Genomic DNA, 12534 nt, shown 5'->3' with positions numbered 1-12534 from the left:
TTGCTTGTCCTTTAGTACCTAATTATAATGTTGCATCACCTGGTGGCACAGTAGCACAGTGGTTAGCATGGTTGCTTCACAGCACCAGGGACCCAGGTTCGATTCCCGGCTTGGGCCACTGTCTGTGCGGAGTCTGCACGTTCTCCGTGTCTGCATGGGTTTCTTCCGGGTGCTCCGGTTTTCTCCCACAACTCCCGAAGACGTGCTTTTTAGGTGATTTGGACAGTACGAATTCTCCCTCAGTGTACCCAAATAGGTGCCAAGAGTGTGGCGACTAGGGGATTTTCACAGTAACTACATTGCAGTGTTAACGTAAGCCTACTTGTGACACTAATAAAGATTATTCATTATTAGCTTGACCACCAAATACTGATGTTGAAAATGGCTCCACAAGTGTCAGCAACCTTCTTTTCTGCAATTTCTCTGTGTTCATTCTACATAGTGGGCAATCCAGGTGTGATATTCAAGTGTGGAATACAAATAGGTGAATCTTGTATCCTAACCTGGTATTAACTAGATCAGCATGATTTCATGAACTTTCAACCACAGGGTCTCATTTATTAACAGCATTGCACCAGGGTTGTTTTTCTTTTCTGAAATCAGGCAAAAAAAAATCACTTGCTTTCATAGGTTTATACAACTGAAGATAAACTAGACCTACTAATTTTGTTTTGAACAAATTGTGAATCATGTGGCTCAAGTTATTCTCGTGTTCGAGAATTAGACACCTGCTTCAAGAGCTTGATTTAACTCTCCAGTCTTGATTGTAGGAACAGACTTGCGAGTCATGGGCATGTTGCCAAAGAGACAACCAGCTGACTGGAAAGCTGGCCGAGGTTTAGAAAGTGCATTTACATCAATAGATATAGTGTTGTGCACAATAACTACTGGAAACTCCCACGGTCCAAGCCTTGGAACTGAAGGATAATTTAACAGTTAAGAGTTAACAAGGACAGGAGAACAATTTTCAACAAGGATTTCTTTGGAAGGGAAAAAGAACAATAATATTTTAACAATGAAGAAACAAACTTTCAAAAATCACAGGTGGAAATGCAAATGAGTGTCAAACAGAAAATGTGTGAATAGTGAAAGACCCTCATGTGATGTCCAAAGTAAAACAGCACAAGTGGCACTCATGCTGATCTCACAGATCAGAGCTCTGAAAATCAGACATACAAATCTCCAAAGTTCTGAAAGTCACCTCCAGAGCCGAGACAACCTATGCATCCACAGTTAAATTCCAAAAGCCATTTTAGTATAAGTCTAGTTGACCTATAAGTGAATTGACATTGTCAATCCACCTCTTCCGAGGGGATTACTCATATGCAGCCTACAAAATGCAGTTATGTGTGGAAGCTGAAGGGTTGGAGCTGACTTCCTAATGCGCTGTCAATTTCCATGCATTTAATCCTCTTGAGCTTCTGCAGGTTAAAACTCATCAGGTGGAAACCAGCTAATAGCTGGGGATTCTGAAACTGCGAGGTATTGAAGGATAGAGATATATATGAGTGATGGCGAAAAGCTCTGAGATGGCAATGATTAGATAGATCAATTCTACTGTAGATAGCGAGAATGGCAAAAATGAGATCACTCATTTAACAATTAGGACAAAAATAATGGTCGTGTTACCAATTCAAGCAGACACTTGAATTCTCCAGGGCTAAGCTTTTTGGTTGCAGTTAATTGACTTCACGCTTGAGCAATTTTCAGGACCATGATAGGACAACAAGATCACAAGAGATAGTTAAGGAAAGCACAAATTCATTTGTACAAGACTTTTCTTGTACTAAAATAAGGAAACCACACAAAAAGCTATAATGTTTCATACAAGGGAACAGGTATAATGGAAAATTTCCAATTGTGAGAATGTTTTGCTTTAAGAGACACCTTAACTCCTGGCATATCACCAGTGAGATTAGAATGTTTGGATAACAAAGAAGCCAACAGGCAACAACTGCTTCTTATACTAATTACAATGGGAAATTGGGACTTCTAGCTGGAAGATGAAATTATAGCCGCAACTGAATGCAGTTCGACTATACTTTTATAGGTCCACAGTAGGGGGAGTATATGCAAGAAAGATATAAGATGTTTCAGAGATTGGCCAGCTTCAAGATATAAAAGCTTGTTTCAATGCATCTTTATGGATTTACTCTCAGTACTTCTAACTTAAAAACAAATTCCATTTAAAACAGATAACCTAAAATTAATTTCTACAAGTGTATGTTTTAAAATGTTTCTGTTCATTTTGCAGAAAGGCTACAAGGAAAAAAAGCCAGATATGTTGAATAACTGATAGATATCTAGATAAAAAGTCACTAAGCATAGCCAAGTCCTAGGAATAATAAAAATGGATTACAGAACTATTAATGGAGGATAATCCTATAACAAACAGCGCCTTCCATACACTACAAGTAGCCTCCAGCAAGGTATGTGATCAAGCTGGGGTGAAGGAAATCAGGGATGGTCAAAAGGCCAGAACTGGCGAAACATAGATTTCTCAGAGGGGTGCAAGGCTGGGGGAGGTTACAGAGATAGGGACAGGCAAAGACAAAGAGGGATTTGAACACAATAATGAGAATATCACCATTGAGGTGTTGCTGGATGGGGACCTAATCCACAAAATCTCGACAGAGCAGAAGGAGGCCATTCGGGCTATCGACCCTCTGAAAGAGTACTCTACGTAGGCCCTCTCCCCACCCTATCTCCAGAACCCTGAACATTGATCATGGCTAATCCACCTAACCTGCAGAACTTTGAATTGTGAGAGGAAACCGCAGCATCCGGAGGAAACCCAAGCAGACACGGGGAGAAAGTGCAAACTCCACGCAGACAGTCATCCAAGGCCAGAATCAATCCAGGTCCCTAGCGATGTGAGGTAGCAGTGCTAATCACTGTGCCACCTTTCCGCCTAATGCTGCCCCAGGAGTACAAGGATGAGGGTGAATAGGACATGGTACGGGGTAAGATATGGGCAGCAGAATTTTGGATGAGCTCAAGTTTGCAGACGGTAGAAGATCTAGCCAGTCAGGCCAGCATTAGAATAATTGCGTTTGTAAGAACAAGAATGGATGAAAGTTTCCTTAGCAGACAGGCCGTGGCAGGGTGGAAGACAGGCATTATCACAAGTAAGCAAAAAGTAGGCAGCTTTGTTGATGTTGAAGGTACATGGTTCAAAAGCATAAGTCAGGGTTAAATGGGACACCAATAGTGGCAGTGAGCGTGGGGACCTGGAGGAGGGAATCGATGGCATGGACTGAAGGCAATTAATTTGACCGTGCCAATATTTAATAACTCTATTATCGATTGCTTCTGTAAATGATTAACTTCAAATAAACCTGTCTGATAGTTTATTCTGCTATGCAAATATCTGGCATCTATCATGGAATTGATACCTATAAATCCAGAGACAATAAATAGCTTAATTGTTCACCTGGAACATGCTATTCCATGGGAGCTGGGTTTTCTGTTGGGTGTGAGATGAAGTCTCTGAAGCAGGAATCTAAAAGAAAGTCCTTTTTCCATCTCTTAAAAGCTTAAGGAATACATTAACAGTCCACAAAGACATAGCCATCCCACTCTGCCAGCCAGAGAAATCCTGACGTCAAGCAATGTGGACAAAAATGAGGATTGTTACTGATGTAGCAAAAAAAAAAAAAAAAAAAGAGTACACAGAAATGCTTGGATTTCGGCTTTTGCAAGTATTATGAAAGTTAATGCTTCAAAGTTAATTAGTTTCTTTCCCCAACAAATTCTCATCAGTGGCTCAATTTAGAAATGTGCAAAACAGAACTGTGAAACACAAGCCTTCTTTGAACAGCCAAACGTGAACTTTTTCTATTACTCCACAGTTTTCAGAATGTTAATTCGAAGATCAGCAGCAACTCACCTGCTTATGAGCATGGTCATAAGAATTTATGTGGTTGTCAAACTCGTGATGTTTTTGGTACTGCTTATCACACAATTCACAGTAAAAGTTCGCTCTCAGGTCTTCTAAAGCCTTTGCAATTGCCTTTTCTTTTTCAGCATAATCCTATAAGAGAGAGACAGAAAATAAATATCAATATGTTGGACCATAGAGAGGTTCGAAAGCATTGCAATTGCACTTCCACAGTAGTTACATAATGATAGTTCTTGTCAGTACACCTGTCAACATTTATTATCTCACAAAGACAGCTTTGGGCATATAAATAATAAATCATTGAGTTCTGATGATTCAAGATTTAATTTTAGTAGCAACATTCCTTTGGAAAACTGGAAAAGAAAGGCTGGCAGTTATCCTCTTTCCCATGGAGTTGATTTGGTGGAATAGGATCTTGGATGCATGCCAGGACTCCCCAAGTGTAGAAGTGAAGGGGCAGCACAGTGGCGCAGTGGGTTAGCCCTGCTGCCTCACGGTGCTGAGGTCCCAGGTTCGATCCCCGGCTCTGGGTCACTGTCTGTGTGGAGTTTACGCATTCTCCCCGTGTTTGAGTGGGTTTCGCCCCCACAACACAAAGATGTGAGTCTAGGTGGATTGATCACGCTAAATTGCCCCATAATTGGAAAAACAAAAAAGGAATTGGATAACATTAAATTTATTTTTTAAAAAGTGTAGAAGTGAAAAGTTCATGTCATTTCATCTACAATTCAGTCAGAATCAATATGCCGCCATCATCAGCACTTATGCTGATCCTGGACTCCAATGAAGATGCTAAGGAAAAGTTCTATTCTGACTTTGATGAAGTCCTCAATCTCATCCCAAAAGATGGAAAGATCATCTTCTGGGGAAAGTAAATGTCAGGGTTGGCCAAGACTGATGTCTGAAGAGAAACCACTGGGAAAAATGGTGTGGGAAAGCCAATGTAAATTATGTCCTCCTGCTGAGAAAGTCGCCTCAGCATGGTCTCATTCTAAACATAGAAAATAGGAGGAGTGGGCCATTCAGCCCTTCAGGCCTGCTCCGCCATTCATTATGATCATGTCTGATCATCCAACTCAGTAACCTGTTCCCAATCTCTCCCTCCCCCTGCCCCTCCCCCCATATCCTTTGATCCCTTCAGCCCTAAGAGCTATATAATATACAATGTTTTGGCCTCAATTGCTTCCTTAGGCAGAGAATTCCATTGGCGCACCACGCTATGGGTGAAGAAATGTTTCATCTCAGTTCTAATTGGTCTACCCCGTATCCTCAGGCTGTGACCCCTGGTTCTGGACCCCCACCACTGGGAATTCTATAGGTTTATAGGAGATCCCCCCCCTCCGCCATTCTTCTAAACTCCAGCGAATATAATCCTAACCAACTCAATCCCTTCTTATACGTCAGTCCCGCAATCCTAGGAATTAGTCTGGTAAACCTTCGCTGCGCTCCCTCCATAGCAAAAACATCTTTCCTCAGATAAGGAGGCAAAAACTGCACACAATATTCCAGGTGAGGTTTCACCAAGGCACTGTATAATTGCAAGGCATCCCTGCTCCTAAATTGGAATCCTCTTGCTATGAATGCCAACATACCATTTGCCTTCTTCAACGCCTGCTGTACCTGCATGCTTACTTTGAGCGACTGGTATACAAGGACACCTAGGTCTCATTGTACATTCCCCTCTCTCAAACTATAACCATTCAGGTAATAATGCCTTCCTGTTTTTGCTGCCAAAAGTGGATAACTTCACATTTATTTACATTATACTGCATCAACCATGCATTTGCCCACTTAACTTGTCCAAATTACACTGAAGCAACTCTGCATCCTCCTCACAGCTCACTCTCCCACACAACTTTGTGTCATCTGCACATATGGACATATCACATTTAGTTCCCTCATCTAAATCATCTAAAACAAACACCCTCTTCTGGAAGAAGGACAAATAAAAAAGCACAGCCATCTAGATCAAAGCACAGGCACCTCCTAGATAATCACCTTGCTTGATCAGCGACGAACATCCACCTAGCACCAAGCCATGCCAGGAACCAAAAATCCAAGAGGAAGATGATCAATGTCTCAGCCCTAAAGAAGCCCAAATAAAGGGGAGGATTCCAAGCACAGTTCACAATCAATCTGTAAAATCTTTGTGCTCCATTTCAGAACAGTGATATTATGTAAGTCAACAACTCCACAACTCAAGAAAGTATGAGTGCATGGAGCAGTTGCGGCCACCATACTCCTGTACTACTGAGACACCGGTTCTGTGTATCAGCAACACATAAGAGCACTAAAGAAATTCCATCAGCAATGCCTCTGCCACATTCTCCAGATTCAATGGGAGGACTGTTGGAGCAATCGCTCCAGGCAAAGTTTTTCCAAAATCAACTACGATGGACTGGAAACTGTGATGATAGCTGAAAAGTATCTCCCCAGGCAGGTCTTGGTTTCTCAAATCTCATAAGGGCAGTTTTCTAGGCTAGAACAAAATAAAATGCGATGAAGACACTGACGCTCTCCTTGAAGGGCAACGGCATTAATATTAATGACTGGAAGAAGCTTACTACCAATCGTTCAAAATGGCAACAACTTGTTCATTAAGCCGTATCATGCTTTGAGTGCCAACACCTTAATGATGAGACAAAAAAACATGAAGCAAATCCTGCACTCTGGATTCCACTACCTTGCTGGACATCATGGCCCAAGTGAAATGAAATGAAATGAAAATCACTTATTGTCACGAGTAGACTTTAATGAAGGTACTGTGAAAAGCCCCTAGTCGCCACATTCCGGCGCCTGTCCAGGGAGGCTGATACGGGAATCGAACCGTGCTGCTGGCCTGCCTGGTCTGCTTTAAAAGCCAGCGATTTAGCCCAGTGAGCTAAAGTGCCCAAAGATCTGCAGGTCTAGAATCAGCCTGTTTAATCATTTGAAGACCCACGATAGAAACCCACGACCCTGAGGAATGCCATCCTCGAACATTATAAAATGATGATTCCCTCATGAATGTTTGTGCTCCAGATGTAAAGCAGGTTGTATTTTATAACACTCTAGGCAATGTGTGAATTCTCAAACAGCTTAAACAATAAACACAGCAACTAGAACATTATATAAAATTCAAATAAATTAAGTGATTTAATGCATCCTGCGGCTCTCATCAATTCAGAGTTTTTTAAGTTTTAATATCTTTCCCAGATAAATAATGACAGATTCATTAACACATCCTGGCTCACTGATAATTTTAAAACTAATTTCTCAGGAAAGATTCTGCTCTTTCATTGGAAACCTTAACCTAAGAGCATTAAAAAAAATATACAACCTATATCACTTCAAATTTCTCTAAAACATTATAAGACATTTCTTAAAGTTCAGAATGAAGTCACTCAACTTCCAACCAAAGTAGCATCTTTCATATAAGTGACCAGCCAGCTCTTTGGCAAAACCAATACTAGTATTGTCATAAAGAGCTCTGAAACACAAATTTTAAAATAACAAGATCTTCTGTCCATTCAACAAAATAATTTGCAATGCCTCAGGACAGACTTACAAAGAGTCTATGCTGAAATGTAGTCACGTATATTAAAGTATTGAATTGTGTAGGGATAAAACTTCTCATATCACCAGCTAATACAGGCAATATAGCACCCAATTGCTCTGCTCTATGCTGCAAACATGTGAGTTGAAAGCAATGAATACCATGAAGTACATTTGAAACTATGATGTAATGAAATTAATCCTACTGCATTGATAGTGTTATTTAATTTCCAGACACTGTCTCTCAGTCCAGTATTGCATCACCTCTACAGGGTTCAAATGTACAACTTTAAAAAAATTATCAAGTGCTTAATCCGTGCTAAGCTACATCATTTTGGGTACTCAAGCAATGACATAAGGATCAGGTATCTCAATCTGTTTGCCAGCTAAGGAAAATCTGGAGTAGATAATTGAATTGTGTACACTTAGAAATACAGTATGATTGAATCACATAATGACCATCTTCATTCCCAGAATTCAGAAGGTTGTGAACTGGTAATTTGCACTGGAGCACAAATCATATTTTGAGTGTGCAAATCCCAAAAATTTGCAATGAGGTGGAAATGGTGCTGTTCCAGGCATTCATTTTTAAGTATTCAATAGCAACTAGAGCAATGACTGCACAAACTGCAGGTTGGAACCATAGCATCTATTTGGAAAGGTAACAATGTGTGTGCATCCCAATTAATTCCTCAGCTTAAAAACTGTGAAAACTGAAGTTAAGTATCATGAACCTCAAATGTTCAATCTCAAGATGTGTTCTATGAATTCTCCCTCTCCAACAAAATAACTATACCACTTCAATTGCATCGCATATGTTCTTTTGTAGAGTCTGCAAGAAATCTATCTGCTAAGTGAAACAGAAGTAGATGCATTTGTCTTGTGTGAAGCAAGAGATCAATGCGTTGGAATCCGTCTGGGTTAGCAATATTGACATCAATGCATTTCATTCAGGCAGTCCTTTGTTCAGTTAAAACATTGGTTGTAGTCAATTTGGTAGCATGAAAAATGGTCTACAAGTCTGGCTGCCAGAAAAGGGAGCGGATTTAGTAGTATACAACATCCAGGATTCAATGTGACTTGGACAAGTTGAGTGAGTAGGCAAATGAATGGCAGATGCAGTTTCATTTGAATAAATGTGAGATTATCCACTTGGTAACAGAAACGGGAAGGCAGATTAACTGAATGGCCATAAATTAGGAGAGGGGAATGTGCAACAAGACCTGGGTGTACTTACACACTAGTCGATGAAGGTAAGGATGCAGGTGCAGCAGGCAGTAAAGAAGGCAAATGCTATGTTGGCCTTCGAGAGAATTTGAATACATAAGCAGGGATGTCTTGCTGAAATTACAAGGACCTTGTTGAGGCCACATCTGGAATATTGTGTGCAGTTTTGGTCTCCTTATCTGAGGAAGGATGTTATTGCTCTGGAGTGAGTGCAGAGAAGATTTTCCATACGGATTCCTGGGATGGCAGGACTGACGTATGAGGAGAAATTGTGTCAGTTAGGATTATATTCGCTGGAGTTCAGAAGAATAAGAGGGAATTTCATAGAAACGTATAAAATTGCAACAGGATAGATACAAGGAGAATGTTTCCAACGGTCAGGGTGTCCAGAAGCAGAGGTCACAGTCTGAGGACATGGGGTGTACCATAGAATTGACAGTGCAGAAGGAGTCCATTTGGCCCATCGAGTCTGCACCGGCTATTTGAAAGAGCACCCTACCCAAGCCCACACCTCCACCGTATCCCCATAACCCAGTAACCCCACCCAACACTAAGGGCAATTTTGGACACTGAGGGCAATTTAGCATGGCCAATCCACCTAACCTGCACATCTTTGGACTGTGGAGCACCCGGAGGAAACCCACACACACACGGGGGAGAACGTGCAGACTCCGCACAGACAGTGACCCAAGCCGGGAATCGAACCTGGGACCCTGGAGCTGTGACGCAATTGTGCTACCACTATGCTACCGTGCTGCCATCTAAGAGAGATGACAAATTTCTTCACCCAGGAAGTGGTCAGCCTGTGGAATTCGCTATCACAGGAAGTAGTTGAAACCAAAACATTATGTTTTGAAGAAGTAGGTGGATATAACACTTGGGGCGAAGGGGATCAAAGGAAATGGGCATGGTGTGATGGAGGGTGGGGGGGAGTGGGGAAGGATCAGGCTAATGAGTTTGATAATCAGCCATTATCATCATGGGGCCGGATTAGCTCAGTTGGCTGGGCAGCTGGTTTCTGAAGCAAAGTGAGGCCGACAGCACGGGTTCAATTCCTGTACTGGCTAAGGTGATTCATGAAGGCCCCACCGTCTCAATCTCGTCCCTCACCTGAGGCATGGTGATCCTCAGGTTAAACCACCACCAGTCAGCTCTCTCCCTCAAAGCGGAAAGCAGCCTATGGTCATCTGTAACTATGGCGACTTGACTTTTACTTACACACACGTAGATATATGCACACACACACACAAGCACATAAGGTGCTGCATTGAGGCATAAAATGAATGCCAAGTCAAAGGAGATGATAGGCCGGATGACCAAAAAGCTTGGTCAATGAGATAGGCTTTTAAGGAGGAGAGATTTGGGGAGGGAATTAGTTTAAGCAAATGAAAGCATGGCCACAAATGATGTGCGACTGCAGAGATGGACAGCCTTTTGTCTACCATAAGGAGAACTTGATGACAAGAGATGAAGTGGAGGTGAAGAGATAATGAAAAGAGAATGGTAATATAGGTCTGAGGGAGTTACAGAGATAGGGAATCCATGAGGGGCCGCAATTACAGTTAGGGTGGAAAGCAAGTTGATGCACTTGAATGGTTAGAGCTATGCAAAAATAAGGCCATGGACAGATTTAAATATAAATATGAGATTTTTAATTTAATAAATTGTACAGTAAGTCAACAAGAGCATGGGTCGAAGGCAAACAGGACCGAGGCAAGCTAGGATACAGCAGAAAAAGTTTGGATGAACTGAACATTACAGACAAGAATGAGGCCATGGGCAGATTTAAATGTAAGTATGAGATTTTTTTTAATGGGATGCTGGCTAGGAAAACATTGGAATAGTTAAGCCTAGAGGCAACAAGGCATGGATAATGGTTTCAGCAGCAGATGAGGTGAGGTACAAATGAAAATAAGCTGTTTTATGCAAGTGGAAGTATGCAAAAGTCATGACGGGTCAAAAACTAGTCAAGATATTAAGCACAGATTTTCATCACAAGGGAACAGGTAGATAATATTCCTGAGCCAGGCTGCATAATAAGCAGGAGGATATATGGACTGTAGTAGCCAGTACATGATCTGACAAAAAGATAGTTAGCTCCCATCATTCGCGAGGGTTCCATTCCTGCAAAATCTCAGGTTGGGTGAAATCACAAACGAATGCGCAGAGGCAGTGCATGCGAAGTGTAGGGTTCCTATGTGGAAAAGACATGGGAAAGGTGAGAGTTTGACAGTCTATCATGAGTCTGATTCATGGATGAGCAATGTTTTGTGGTTGTGAACCACAACTTGATGTACGTAAGCATTTGCACGGGTAAACACATTCGTAACACTGGGTACTACGTATGGTGGGAGTTGTCTGTACTAAATTATTCCTTAGAAATGTGCATCAGTGTGCTATATAAATGAAACAGAGTATCTAAGGCGTGGAATCTTGTGACCTCCCTGCAGCAGGTTTGATAGTGGGGGGCATTTAATCAGTGGGGGGGGGGGGGGGGGGGGGGGGGGGGGGGGGAGAAGAGTGGTGAATGGGGACCCTAGAACTTCTCATCTCCGCCTCGGCTAAATCCATGGCAGGAAGGCCCATGGACGGCCTTGCCATTCTCCTCCCGTATTAACCCAGGGCAGGGTCCTCGCCATGAGGGGAGCACGCTAATGGTTTGGGGATCATGGGCCATGGATGCAGTGCTTGATCGAGGGACCTGGCATCAGGAACGGGTCATGGAAAGGGAAATCGGCTGAAAGCCACCTCCCTCTTCTTGCTGCTGACCCCCTTTTAACCTCGGATCCAGCAACAATCGTTGGCCCCGAGTGGGTAGCGTTCCTGTTTAATAGTGCTGCTCGCCTCCACTTAATAACAACTCAACAGGCAAGATTTCCACCTCTGGGGATCCCAGGCCTTCAACTATCAAGTACCGGAAGATGAGCGGAGCCTTCCCTGAGAAGATCTGGTTCTCTTCTTGGGCTTCCAGCTGGAGGCCGAGACCCCTATCGCCGCCTCGAGATTCCATGCAAGGTTATTTACCAAGGGTATGCTCACCACTCTTGTGAAAAATGGCTTACTCATTGTTTTCAGAGCTTGCAAAAATTAATTGCTACCATTATTACTATATTACATCAATATTGTCAGAGCTTCTGCAACAACTGCATATTCATAGATGCACACACATGACAATCGTTGTATCACCACATAATCTAAGCTTTCGGTTTGAAATTCCTTTACATGTTAAAAGACAGGTCTGATCAATTCCCACAGCTTAAGTAATAAGTCAACCTGCTGAGAAGTAAACTATAATCACATTTAATTCTCCAAAGACTATGTGACGGTATCCCTTCACTAGATTGAAGTTAACATAAATTTACCAAAGGCTTTTCAAGTTATTACAGGGACACTGAAAAAAAAAGATCAGTAGTCTTAATAAATGTCATCAATAGAATCCCTTCAAGTAAATCTATACAACCTTCAGTTTGCATCACCTTCGTTGGACGGGCTCATTATTTAAAAATAAATTGGGATAACAAACCAGAATGATTGACACGTCCATCTTCGATGTGGAGATGCCAGCGTTGGACTTGGGTGAGCACAGTAAGAGGTCTTACAACACCAGGTTAAAGTCCAACAGGTTTGTTTCAAATCACTAACTTTCAGAGCACTGCTCCTTCCTCAGGTGAATGCATCTTTTTGTGGGAAATTGCTGCACCTTCAGGTAATTCCTGTTATTTAGCGGGTTTTAAACAACAAGTTTCTTGCTTCATTTTCAGCATTTTAAGCCAATTCAGGGGAAAAGCCTTTCATTTGGGTGGCACAGTGGTTAGCACTGCTGCATCATAGCTTCAGGGTCCCAGGTTCAATTATGGCCTTGGGTGACTGTC

General features: G+C 42.1%; 1 protein-coding gene across 14 annotated transcripts in view; it reads right to left on the bottom strand.

Annotated features, from left to right (window-relative positions):
• Positions 1-12534, bottom strand: part of gpatch8 (G patch domain containing 8) — a 212368-nt gene that overhangs the window by 27364 nt on the left and 172470 nt on the right. For all 14 annotated transcript variants that reach the window (XM_038778715.1, XM_038778726.1, XM_038778729.1 and 11 more), the window contains one exon: positions 3890-4033. In XM_038778715.1, coding sequence (XP_038634643.1) covers positions 3890-4033 — 144 coding nt within the window. The remainder of the gene's footprint in view (positions 1-3889; positions 4034-12534) is intronic.

Source organism: Scyliorhinus canicula, chromosome 19 (assembly GCF_902713615.1).
Source record: "Scyliorhinus canicula chromosome 19, sScyCan1.1, whole genome shotgun sequence".
NCBI classification, from domain to species: Eukaryota; Metazoa; Chordata; class Chondrichthyes; order Carcharhiniformes; family Scyliorhinidae; genus Scyliorhinus; species Scyliorhinus canicula.
Note: the sequence above shows the minus strand (reverse complement) of the source record. Positions and strands in the feature narration are given on the sequence as shown.